Source organism: Fusarium venenatum (genome assembly GCF_020744135.1).
Source record: "Fusarium venenatum strain MPI-CAGE-CH-0201 chromosome Unknown EDB82scaffold_4, whole genome shotgun sequence".
Lineage (NCBI taxonomy): Eukaryota > Fungi > Ascomycota > Sordariomycetes > Hypocreales > Nectriaceae > Fusarium > Fusarium venenatum.
Window position 1 is genome coordinate 3,896,003 of NW_027072132.1, and position 12,316 is coordinate 3,908,318.

Here is a 12,316-nt window from a genome sequence, read left to right on the forward strand (position 1 = left end):
CAGTTCAGTATTCAGCGCCCAGGTTAGCTTCGGCAGGTACCTTTGCACACAAAGGGAAAGAGAAAGAACAAGGACGGGGGTGTGAAAGGGAAGGGTGCGGCAGGAGGTACAGGCTTAGGTTCCTGGGGGTACCTCCGTTTAGGACGCGCATGGCGCCAGGTACAAAGTATCCGCCATCCTCGCTCATTTACATACAGTACGGAGGAAGGACCGGTGGGTTCGGGCCAACAAATACAAATCTCAGAAACATTAATGAACAGCAACAACGAATTTCTATGCCTTTATTGACTGCTTTGTTTCTTTCTCAATTTTGACAATTCACAACATTCTTTTCAAGGCCACCGAACCATTGTTGGTTGTTACAGCGCTGAGAAACGCCGTTCTGATACAAGGACCCGAAAACTCATGTGGCGGACCCACTAGAGACGACATCCGGCCGGTGCCCCCTCTACCGAGAACCACATCGTCAACGTCCACAAAAGCAACATGTCGGGCACAAAAGATGAGAATATGAGCTCAATCGGCGAAATATGTTATTCTTTTAAAGGGGTCTGGGAAGCGACTATCATCGCGAAATATTACAATTCAGAACCTTGTTCTTGTCTCCACATAGGCTATGCGACGATGGGTGAAGCGAGCCGTCAGGGAGGATGCCTACAGCCTTGTGAGGCGCGTTATTACCACGATAACTGAATCATACTGTCGCAATTCGACAAGTTCAGCAACAAACAACCGTATTAAATTGAGCATCGCAGTCTTACAACAAAAACATCAAGGCGTTGTCGATTGTTTTGGGCCACGTCGTCATGGAGAAGAAGAGGATAATGTATCCGAATGCGGCAGATGATGGTGACATTGGAGAACAGTCACGCGCTGACTGGCATCATTTCCTTGTTCACCGCGTGGCTGCTCAATGGCATGGCCCCTAAAAGTCTGACGGGCCACAAGCTGGGCTTCAAAAGAAAGGAAAAAAGGCGGGCCCAGAAAAAAAACCGAATCCAATCTGATATCCAACTCTCAGTGAACAGGGGGTGGTTCATAATCGCCCGCTAACGAGCCAATCATGGTGAGATGACGTTCAGCGCAAACGCTGGGGTCTTCCCGGTCAGCAAGTCAACTTGCGTGGGGAACCGGGGGGGAAATAGGCAAGCGACAGGTTAGAATGCACTACGATGAGGTTGGTTTTGGCTTCATTTACACCACGAATTTGATGGCTTAACTTTGGCTCATGGTTCAAACTTACGGCACGGGAATCGCGAAGTGTATATCGTATCAATCTTTATATTATATCACTGACAAATTGTTATTGGTACAGTCAACATGAGAGGTCACTGCACAAAGATAATGAAAATACCAAGCCTGACAGCTATCATTTATTATGTCACCTAAAACAAGAGCGGGTATCAACCAACGCCAAAATAAACCCAATCTCCCAACCGATACTCAAATGTCCTCCTCAGCCTCAGTTTCAGCCGCTATAGCTTTCTTCGTACGCCGTGGCTTCTTGAGCAGTTTTGTTACCTCTTTCGGTCCTCGTATACGAAGTGTCAGTTCCTTCATCATATCAATCCAATTAATATTCCCGTCACAGCTCGGACACCTGCAGGACAGCGGTACCACAACACCCTCATCTTCGCCTTGCAGGGCATATTTTCCCCAGCATTCCAAGTGACCCATGGCCTCGCATCCTTGGTGAGGACATATCGGGTAAAGTCCGCTTCCTGACTGTAGCGTCTCGTGGCAATGAACGCAATCCCCTTCGCGTTCAAATGAAACGATGTTATGCGCCTTCTCGACGTAGGGTTTTAGAGGTGCGTAGTTGAGGGGCAGCGCGTGAATACCCCATGGTTCCGCTGAATCCCCTTCTGGTTTGTAATCCGTTTCAATCCTGAGACCTTCTCGGGGTTTTGCGTCTTTAGATACAAGCCAGGTATCCCACTTCCTCTTGATCTCTTCTGCAAAGAAATGTAGGGTAAGTGGCCACCGTGCAAAAGTCGGCACTCCAGTGAGTAGATGGAGGTTGGACACAATAGAAATGGCACTATGAATGGGTCTTTTTGATTTCCTTTGACCCTTTTTTTTAGGTGCTCGTTTTGTAATCCGTTCGTCTGATGGAATACTCGACGTTAAATGAGGATTCGTCAAAGCCCACCTGTAACACAGTCAGTGTTTAAACTTTACCCCGTGACAAATTTGAACCCACTCGAACTTGAGAGCTGCGATGGAGCTCGGGAATCCCGATATCACAATTACTACTTCCCATGGCCGTAACTTGTCTTTTGCCGTTCTCACAGCACCCCCGGTAGCGACACCATTGTGTTGCTTTAAGCGTCTGGGAGGTGCAGGCGTAGAACCTATGTAAAATGAGGCATGGCGAATTGAAGAGCGGAGGACGTACACCGTGTACAAGGCTGGAATAGGTCCTGGGAGTTGTGACATGGCGGCGATGAATGATAAAACTTTGACGATGTTTACTTGGTGTGAGCGTGAGTTGGAGGGGCGATGTGATGTCATGACTAATCAAGTCATCCCTAGTACCCCTTTACAAGACTTGGTAGTCGTGCAACGGTTGAGTCAAACTATTCAAGAATTCGATTGTATCATGTAGTATTACGTCTGTATATCCTTTTGTGAGACATAAATATCCCCAACAACGTTCCCTGCGCCGTATAGTACATATCCATCTACAACAAACCCTGCTTCTGCAAGTCGTAGTAGACCTTCTCAGGCATGACATTGCCCTCTCCATCCTCCATCTGCACCACGCTTCCCTCGTCGACTGTAGTTCTTTTCTTCTCCTTCTGAATCTTATCCCACAGCTGCAGCGCTTCAGCAATACCAGTGATATCCCTGAACAGCGTTGTGTTGGTGATGCCGAGACACTTGAGACCGTAAATGTGTCGCGCTTCGTTAAAGTGCTTGTCAAATGCGCGTCGGCCCATGTACACAAAGTTTCCGCAAATCTCGCAGGGAAACTCGACACCCAGACCGTGAAGGCGGTATAGCCAAAAGGGGATAGGCTTTCCGTCCCAGGCAAGAGGTAGCTTGAGGGGGTTGTAGATGCGCTCCTCGCCATCCTCATCATCGCCCTCACCCTCTTCCTGTGGCTCCTGAGGTGCATCTTCAGAGTTAAAATAGTTTTCGAGCTCCTGCGCGCGCTCTCTCTCCGTCATGCCTTGCTTGCGCTCCACGTTAACTCTAGTATCGCTTCGCTCCGTGCTCATTGCACTGGCAAGTCGCTTCACTCTGTACTCTCGCTCTGCCACTGCGCGCTCTTTTAGTCGCGTTGCCGAGGTTCCGTTTACAGCGTCATTGGTGGGGGCTGAGTCTTGCTCTTCACGCTGTTTCCTCTGCTCTACCGCCTTGATATGTTTTCGCCCTGTAAGATGGTTCTTGTAGACATTCTCGTTCTTGAATTCCTTCTGACAGTCATCGCACCATACCGCATCCGCCGTGCTGGCCTCCTTGGCGGTACCGTTTGTTGAAGATACATTCTTCTCCCAGCCCTGGATCTCGTCCTTCTCCCATGCTGTCTCAAACTCTTCGTCAAAAGAAGCGAGAACCTTACCCACGTTTTCCAGAGGTCGTGTTCGTCGCATGAAGCTCTCGAGGTAATCTGCTAGTTGACCGACATACTTGAAGTATTGATCTGTTAACTTGTTTGTTCTCGTGACACCGCCATGTGCTGGAGAAAAGTTGTCAAAAGTCTCGAGATATTGCAGATATGTGAGTCGTCTGACATTGGGAAGGTTGAGGTAGGCTTCGTGAGAGGTCGTCAAGTCGAAGAATCGTCCGTAAGCTTCCTCTCCAGAGAACAGCGAGTCCACAATTGAAGGCATCGGCTCTCCATCAGATCTCTTGACCTTGTATCGCTGCTCCGAGTTTTCTGCTTGCTCATGGGGATATCTCTCGTGATGCTCGCGAACGTCTTTGAGCTGCTTGTAGAACTCTGCGAATGGGTCGCCTGTACCGATCTGCTGAATCTCTTGTGCTCGAACTCCGTTTTCGTCCTTGTAGATGCCGACAAGGTTACTTGACTGGACTTGTATCTGATCTAGTAGTTGGGAAATCTCATGGTCTCTATTGAGGCGATCACGGATCTAAAGGGTTAGCGGGCGAACTGTCAGGGAATTGAAGCTGCTCACATGTCTGGGTTCGTCGCGAATGCGATCAGCGATACCTTGCTCAAGACGCTCTAGATCCTCATGGATGTAGCGCTGCTCTTCGAGGACGAGCATTTCGGCGGATCTGGCGGTACAAAAACTCTCAAAACGTCAATAAATGTGCTGTGACGGCCCTCAATCGATGAACGAGTGAATGTCAAGATGAGCCTGATGCTTTAAAAATTGCGGAGCTTCGTCGCGAGTTCAGTGGCGTTCAGGCGCGCTTCAACGTAGAAAAGTTGACTAGAGTTTGACGAAAGACGAAATAAGTTAGTCAGCTCATTCTACCTCCAAATGGGAGCTCTACTTTTTCTTTCTGGCACCCCAGACTGATCATCCCGAAGTATACCCGGCGCTGCGCGTTACGTCTTTGCTCCAACTAAAAGTTACACCCCAAAACTTTGACTTTACTTCGTCGTGAAGTGCTGTTCTTCATTTCCCCAATAACCACAATCAAAAACGAAACTATGGCTGAAAGCGCAGGAGGAATCGATCGCAAGGCCGATGAGAGGATGGAGTTTTCCACCTCCAAGGAGGTTACGGTCCATCCTACTTTCGAGTCCATGTCACTGAAGGGTCCGTCGCAAGCTTGTGATTGATGATGATCGAGCTAACAACATCCAGAGAACCTCCTTCGCGGCATCTACGCTTACGGATACGAGTCTCCTTCTGCTGTTCAATCTCGTGCCATCGTCCAGGTCTGCAAGGGCCGTGACACCATCGCCCAGGCTCAATCCGGTACAGGAAAGACCGCTACCTTTTCCATCAGTATGCTGCAGGTCATCGACACCGCGGTGCGCGAGACACAGGCCCTAGTTTTGTCACCCACACGAGAATTGGCGACTCAGATCCAGTCCGTCGTAATGGCGCTGGGTGACTACATGAACGTCCAATGCCACGCTTGTATCGGAGGTACAAACGTTGGTGAAGATATCCGCAAGCTCGACTACGGCCAGCACATTGTCTCTGGCACTCCAGGGCGTGTGGCAGACATGATTCGACGACGACACTTGCGCACTAGGCATATCAAGATGCTGGTTCTCGATGAAGCTGACGAGCTCCTCAACAAGGGATTCCGTGAGCAGATCTACGATGTCTACCGGTACCTCCCTCCTGCCACACAAGTCGTGGTCGTCAGTGCCACCCTGCCTTACGATGTCCTCGACATGACGACCAAGTTCATGACCGATCCTGTTCGCATTCTCGTCAAGCGTGACGAATTGACCCTCGAAGGTCTCAAGCAGTACTTCATCGCCGTCGAGAAGGAGGACTGGAAGTTTGATACCCTATGCGATCTCTACGACACCCTCACTATCACGCAAGCCGTCATCTTCTGCAACACACGCCGCAAGGTTGACTGGCTCACCGACAAGATGCGCGAAGCCAACTTTACCGTCAGCAGCATGCACGGCGATATGCCCCAAAAGGAGCGAGACAGCATTATGCAGGACTTCCGTCAGGGCAACAGTCGAGTTCTCATCTCGACCGATGTGTGGGCCCGTGGTATCGACGTTCAGCAGGTCAGTCTGGTAATCAACTATGACCTGCCAAGTAACCGTGAGAACTACATCCACCGCATTGGTCGTAGTGGGCGATTCGGTCGCAAGGGTGTTGCTATCAACTTCGTTACTACCGAAGACGTGCGCATCTTGAGAGACATTGAATGTAAGTGCCCTTGATTTGATGTCCGCTGGAACCAACACTGACCTTTTAAGTGTACTACTCTACCCAGATTGATGAGATGCCCATGAACGTTGCCGACCTTATCGCTTAAGCCAGAAGTTGGGGAACTGTAATATCATCGCTATGAAACAGGAACGCCGCGTCGAGAGGACGTGGTAGAAGCGGAGGAAGGGGGCCGTGTACCGAATTCAGTGAGTTTTTGACTTGCTCATCTCTTGTCACAACTGACTGACTCGAATATAGACTGCACGAGGAAAAGATTGCCAAAAGAAAACAGGGGGGATTACTTTGACCCTGAACAAAGGGCTTCTCGGGATTAGCAAACAGTTTGAGAATACTTAATGCAAAAAGCATGTTCAGCTTAAGGCTCAATAAATTGACAATGTTATTCGTCACGTCGGCAGTCATTTCGTCTCATAAGCGTCAATAGTCAAGTCTTTGCCCACCTACCTCGAACAACTCATAGCAAACGCACTATTGGACTGGCCGTACTTCTTATCTACTGTCGCCCCAACTTTCCCAATTCGTCCAAGCACCATCTTGAAGTTTATGGGTATGTGGATGCGACACACATACCCCTGCAACTCAGATCAACCACCAAGGCCCAATTTTAACGACCCGAGAGTGTCATTGCGATGAGGAACCAAGAATTTATTACGTGATGAATTGCTTCCTTTTGATCTACCTGAGATCTTCCCCATGGGGTATGCAAATTGCAACTTGACTACGATACTTCTCAACTGTTTATCAGTGTCCCTGTGTCGCCTACTACTGTGACAGGTCTGGCAACTACATTGTCAAAGTCTCGGTTGAACTGATATTCTCAGACTAACTAGGCAAAGTTATGATTGGTCTCAGCTACAGCCCGCTGTTAGGCCCTGCTATTCCATTATGATGGTTACACAATAAGTTAGTGATAAGTTCTTATGCATCTATATCTTTTCTCCGATACATCGCATCCTTTACTCGAAGTTTTACCTAAACCCGGTCATAAGATTCATACCCGGCCCGTATACGAAAAGATGTGGACTCACATATGCACGATATGCCATGCCATCCATCATCCTTATCAAACATCCGTAATTCTGCATAGCCAGTACCTGGAACTGATAACAAACCCTCTCCACTAGCTTAGACCTTCTGCCCCAAGGATGCCTGTCCTATGCTGTAGATGGAAATCTCCAACCGCCACACTATACTGCATGCGGCAAATACTTTGCACACTTAAGCATTGCGGCCAACTAGTGCACGGAGGTGGTCAATAGAAATCGGCCCCATGTAACGGCGAATATCTGGGGTAAAAGATAGGTTTGAGTACGTATTGGTGATGGGACTCAGGGATATAAAGTGCCCGACATCCCTACTCAACAGGAGCATACTGCTATACCCAACCCGAATCAAATTACCTTGAGATACGCTACATTCTATTATATCTTGATTGACTGCCAGAGAATGCCCACAACCTCCTCCCTTTACAACCACCCGACCATCGACTCAAGCTCTGGCGTACCATGGAGAAAGCGACACAAATGAATCAAGCCGAGCGCGACGCTCTCGACCTGGCCGCTCTCGGTCATGAACAAGTCCTCTCTCGCAAGTTCAGCATGCTGAGCATGCTATCCCTCGCCTTCTGTATCCTAGGTACATGGGCTGTATGCGCACAGAGTCTCGCGACAGGTATCCAGAATGGCGGACCTGTGACTTGCTTATGGGGTCTTGTCCTGGTTTGTCTCTGTAACCTCGCCATCGCCATGTCGCTTGGTGAAATGTGCTCTGCTATGCCGACGGCGCTGGGACAGGCATTCTGGACTGCGAAACTATGGAGGACTGCGACGGGGAGATTTATGAGTTACATGACGGCTTTCATCAGCACCTTTGGATGGTGGTGTCTTTCTGCTTCGCAGATTGCTTTCATGGCGGAGTTTGTTTTGTCGATGAAACTCATGTTCGACCCCGAGTGGACAGGAGGCAGCAAAGGCTGGGTATTGTTCCTCGTGTATACTGCAATCAATATCCTGTTTACCTTTGTCAACTATGTCGGCTGCCGCTCCGAGAAGTTCCTACCATACTTCAACAACTTCGTCGCTGTTGGCTTCGTCGGCCTCTTCGCCACTTTCTGTCTCCTCCTGCCTATCCTCGTTGGAACGAAGTCAGACCTCGATTATCAACCGGCTAGATTCGTCTTTGGATCGTGGATCAACCAGACAGGATGGTCAGATGGCGTCGTTTGGTTCCTTGGACTTGTACAGGCTGCTTATGGCTTGACAGCCTATGACTCTGTCATCCATATGGTGGAAGAGATCCCAGCTCCTCGGCGAAATGGACCCAGAACAATGGTGATGGCTATTGTCATGGGTGCTATCTCGGGCTTCATTTTCCTGGTTGCTACTTTGTTCTGCATCCAGGATCTCGACACCACTCTGGATCCTCCCTCTGGCTTCCCATTCATTGAAGTGGTCCAGAACATTGTGGGACTCAAAGGAGCAGCTGCGTTGATTGCTTTGTTCATCTTCAACGGTTTTGGTCAGGGTATCTCGATTATGACATCGTCCTCAAGACTTACCTGGAGTTTTGCCCGTGATGGAGGTCTTCCATTTGGAGATTATTTCTCTTACGTTGATCCGTACTGGGAGGTCCCTGCTCGCTCGTTGATCCTCCAAGGAGTAATCATTAATCTTGTCGGACTCTTGTACCTCTTCTCTAGCACCACGCTCGATGCTATTTTGAGCGTTAGCACCATCGCCCTCACAATATCTTACGCAATTCCTATCGCTGTCTTAATGATCGTCGGTCGAGACAAGCTGCCTTCAGGAGGAGAGTTTGGGCTGGGCAGATTTGGACCAGCATTAAACACAGTTTCCATCATTTATACTGTCATTACCACTGTGTTCTTCTTCTTTCCTGGTTCACCAAACCCAGCTATTGCGGATATGAACTTTGCCATCGCTGTGTTTGGAATTTTACTTATCATCTCATTGGGTTTCTGGTTTGTCAAGGGAAGCAAGTCTTTTTTGAGGATTGAAGATGTCTCTGATGATATCCTGTATGGTCAAGGGGAGGACGAACAGTCAGGAGCGATTGATGTACCAGCGAAGCAATGAACATATGTAGCTATATATGAAAAGAAATTAGTGATTAAGTTCCGAGTCGCTGAGCGCACACTTACAAGCATGTTATCCCTTATACAGCCTTGCTTTATCTAGAAGAACTCCACCATTTCTGGATCTGTAATTGCATTGCCTCTCGCAATAGCCGCTTGGCCAATCTTTTCGTTCGTATCCTCATATTCGTCCTTCAGGACATCTTGCAGGTAGTCCCAACCACCATCAATCACATATCCTTTAAGCCCTCTGTACCAGCTCACAAGGTCTGTCTGGTTACATCTGACGTTCCTCTCAATGAGTTGATTCAGTATTTTGGTTGCCACAGTAACGTCTCTATGTTTGACAACTCGAATAAGGCTGCCTATGGTCGACGTTTGACGTCTCAATTCGGGGATCAATAAATCGAAATAGAATGTAGTGAATGCCTCGATCTCTTCCACGCTCTGCCGCGGGAAATGATTGCGTATTCTCCAGCTAGGACGGCTGAAAGCTGCGTATGGCATATACAAAGTGTTACTGTTAAAGGTATTTCGCTGTTCCACCTCGACTGCGGAAAGATCCTGTTTCCCAATATAGTTGATCATCTCAACATCAGGACAAACAGCCGCAATGTGAAGGTTGTTGTTATCCTCCGAGTTTATGGCTGTTAGCGATGCGCCTACGCTAATTAGAATACGCAATGCCAGTATGTTCTTGCTGTTTACAGCTGCCATGGCCGGTGTGAAATCAGAAACATCCTTTTCCTCGAGGTTTGCCCCATGCATCAGTAAATCCTGGAGTATCTTATCGGCGGCGTCTCTGCCTTTGATGTGATGGGAGAAAATGTGTAGAATGGGTTTGTGGTAGTATCTAACTGTCGCTCTAGCCTCAAGTAACATGCGGACAATTGCTGGGGTATTGTTATATATGGCACAATGTAGCGCACTGAATCTATTATGAGCCGTATAATTCACATTCATCCGACACTTTTCAGACTCTAAAAGTCTTGCTGTCACTCTCTCATGGCCGTGACATGCAAAATGCATAAGAGGAGTGAATCCGGTGTAACAGTGCTGGTTGATGTTGGCTTTGGCCATGATCAAAAGGTCGAGTGCGTCCAAGTTTCCCACGGCCACTGCATGACGGATCGGAAAGAAACCAGAATCGTCCAACTCATCGATGGCCCACGATTGCTCTCATAGCGCCTTCAACATTCCTTCTCATGTTCTTTCTGGACCCATTGCCTCCAGATGGATATCGCTTCTATGAATCTCATTCCAGTCAGGGATATAAGATGTCACTCTTTCCAGTATAATACACAGCGAGTCAGGACGCTGTTCGGATTCACTATACTCCCCTCTAAGGCGGTAACCGACAGTTCTATTGAAAGTTAGCAGTATCCGTCAAACTCATCGCCAGACAGCCCAACCTCGGTAATCCTTGGTGAGGTAACAAGTTTTCCCAAAGTTTTAACAGGATTTCGGCAGCCTCCCATCTGTGGCAAGATATTGCGTACTGAATTTTTGTCTGTTTAGCTTTGTGTACCGGCATAGTGTTGTGTGGAGTCTAGGTACCTCCAATATAGCATCGCCAAATTCGTCGATATCGTCGGGGAAGTATTTGTGGCCCTCGCGGATATTTTCAAGTAGTACCGAAGGATGCTCTATCAGAGAGTAAATAACGTGGCCTATACTAAACACTCTGCAGGGACGCAATGACAAATTCAACCTCGGGTCTTGACATACTTCGACTGAGACAACTCCCGCCCACAGCCACCTTGGAAGCCGATACTCAAGTTTGACGGCTGTATTCGGCCTGCACCTGCATCGGCAATTATTGTCTAAGAATTCATACCTGATGAGCCACGATCCTAGCAGAGGTTTCGCCCATGCGCCACCAGTATATTCTCGTTTATTGCGGTGACAGCGGCATTGGCAACTAAGGTTGCACATGCGAGGGCCCCGAGGCTGGATTATTGTTACATTCACCAAGCTCTCCTCTTTCCTGGTAATGGTAGTAACAGACATGCTCTAGCCGTCAGTCTCTGTCATAGATAGGTTCGTTAAACGGACTACGTCACGGTCTTTTGCTTCGTGATTATGAGGCTGTTGGGCTACCACTGAGCTCAAAGAAGCTGTGTTGGACGTTTCAGGTAGGGTGTGTAGTGTTTGGCTGATATGCCGGTATTGGTGCATGTAGTATATTAACTGTTGCGTCACACGATGAAAGAGACTGTCGTTGTTAGTGAATCCGCAATAGTGTCGCATTAACTTACACTTCTTGGCGTATACTACCATGATCTACAATTGGAGAGACCCGGAATGTGATGGCCATAAATAGGTTTGACTTTCTCGCCTGAGATCTCTCGCGAAGTTCGTCGATCTTGTTAGCTTCAGAGAACCACTTCACTTTATCCATGAAGCGTTTGGGGTCATTCAATTTACGATAGTTCGAGTACTTTTCCACGACATGATTGAGTTCTTTCAATATATCCTCGAGCTCTTCTACCGCCAAAGAGACTAAGGAATGTTCTGTTGATCCAAGAAGCCGTTGCGCTAGCATTGTTGGGTCCGCCTGTTGCTGTGCTTGCATAATGAAGCATTCAATCATGAGAATCTGATATCACTTTAGTCATGAGACGTTCAAAACTTGAAAGATGTCTCATATCGCTCCTTAGGTTGTCACACTCCTTTTTCACTTCAGAGTTCTGCCGCAAGAAGTCGACAGCCTTGAGTGTTCCTTTCACTGCTTGCGCCAGAGCTATGGAGCTTGCCACAGCCCCTAGAATCTCCAAGCCCGACATCTTGAAAAAAAATTTAGTCTTGCTGGGAATGATTTGGATCAATAAAGATCGAAGGAAGAGAAAGGCAAGCCGCGCGGGGTTGGGCATACTAGATAGAAGCCTTGCTATGCTGTGCTGAGAACGCCTGGCCTGTAGAAAGGTTCTACCCAATAATGAGGTATGGGCAATGGGAAAGAGGTCTACAGATTTATCTGTCGGCATTTCACATTCCACAAGGCTTGTTTTACTGATGAAATCCCACAATTGGTTGGACATGAAGAACTACATTCGCAGAGAAGAATGCAAAAGACAAAAGATCGTAGCGACCATTCAAGGACACAGCAAAATATGTATATGAAATAGCTTAATTTAACAGGATCATGGTGCACGATGCTACATTGCACGATGCAATATAGATCTTATGAGGTGGTGGGTAACAGCTGAATTAATGAAGTTATTCCCAGGACCTACCCGAGACTATGTCGATATGGGCCGAAAACCCAACATTCTACAACAATAACGCCTCAGATATTGTCATCTGTCATAATTTCACATGACAGGTCTTTGATACCATGGTGGGAAGTCTGTTGCACAGTTATACATAA

The 12,316-nt window shown here is 47.9% G+C and overlaps 7 protein-coding genes across 7 annotated transcripts; 2 read left to right on the forward strand and 5 right to left on the reverse strand.

The window, feature by feature from the left end:
* Nucleotides 1-1,443: 1,443 nt before the first annotated feature.
* EDB82DRAFT_529808 (uncharacterized protein) lies at nt 1,444-2,439 on the reverse strand (the record flags this gene model as incomplete). Its single annotated transcript, XM_025738289.1, has 2 exons — nt 1,444-2,152; nt 2,204-2,439. 2 exons carry the CDS (start codon nt 2,437-2,439, stop codon nt 1,444-1,446), a joined length of 945 nt encoding a protein of 314 aa, XP_025593064.1.
* A 245-nt stretch (nt 2,440-2,684) lies between these two features.
* EDB82DRAFT_529809 (uncharacterized protein) lies at nt 2,685-4,238 on the reverse strand (the record flags this gene model as incomplete). Its single annotated transcript, XM_025738290.1, has 2 exons — nt 2,685-4,100; nt 4,146-4,238. 2 exons carry the CDS (start codon nt 4,236-4,238, stop codon nt 2,685-2,687), a joined length of 1,509 nt encoding a protein of 502 aa, XP_025593065.1.
* A 392-nt stretch (nt 4,239-4,630) lies between these two features.
* On the forward strand, nt 4,631-5,937 carry EDB82DRAFT_434787 (P-loop containing nucleoside triphosphate hydrolase protein; the record flags this gene model as incomplete). Its single annotated transcript, XM_025738291.1, has 3 exons — nt 4,631-4,739; nt 4,788-5,828; nt 5,879-5,937. The coding sequence occupies 3 exons, from the start codon at nt 4,631-4,633 to the stop codon at nt 5,935-5,937; spliced, it is 1,209 nt and encodes a 402-aa protein (XP_025593066.1).
* Nucleotides 5,938-7,168: 1,231 nt separating this feature from the next.
* On the forward strand, nt 7,169-8,990 carry EDB82DRAFT_320222 (amino acid/polyamine transporter I). Its single transcript, XM_025738292.2, has one exon. The coding sequence runs from the start codon at nt 7,358-7,360 to the stop codon at nt 8,945-8,947; it is 1,590 nt and encodes a 529-aa protein (XP_025593067.1). The 5' UTR covers nt 7,169-7,357; the 3' UTR covers nt 8,948-8,990.
* A 55-nt stretch (nt 8,991-9,045) lies between these two features.
* On the reverse strand, nt 9,046-10,026 carry EDB82DRAFT_529812 (ankyrin repeat-containing domain protein; the record flags this gene model as incomplete). Its single annotated transcript, XM_025738293.1, has 1 exon — nt 9,046-10,026. The coding sequence occupies one exon, from the start codon at nt 10,024-10,026 to the stop codon at nt 9,046-9,048; it is 981 nt and encodes a 326-aa protein (XP_025593068.1).
* Nucleotides 9,899-10,552, reverse strand: EDB82DRAFT_514725 (uncharacterized protein). Its single transcript, XM_065608968.1, has 2 exons — nt 10,359-10,552; nt 9,899-10,309 (listed from the first exon to the last, which is right to left on the reverse strand). Exons 1-2 carry the CDS (start codon nt 10,478-10,480, stop codon nt 10,150-10,152), a joined length of 282 nt encoding a protein of 93 aa, XP_065463385.1. The 5' UTR covers nt 10,481-10,552; the 3' UTR covers nt 9,899-10,149.
* Nucleotides 10,553-11,026: 474 nt separating this feature from the next.
* Nucleotides 11,027-11,732, reverse strand: EDB82DRAFT_480447 (uncharacterized protein; the record flags this gene model as incomplete). Its single annotated transcript, XM_065608137.1, has 3 exons — nt 11,027-11,063; nt 11,205-11,545; nt 11,628-11,732. The coding sequence occupies 3 exons, from the start codon at nt 11,730-11,732 to the stop codon at nt 11,027-11,029; spliced, it is 483 nt and encodes a 160-aa protein (XP_065463386.1).
* Nucleotides 11,733-12,316: the final 584 nt, after the last annotated feature.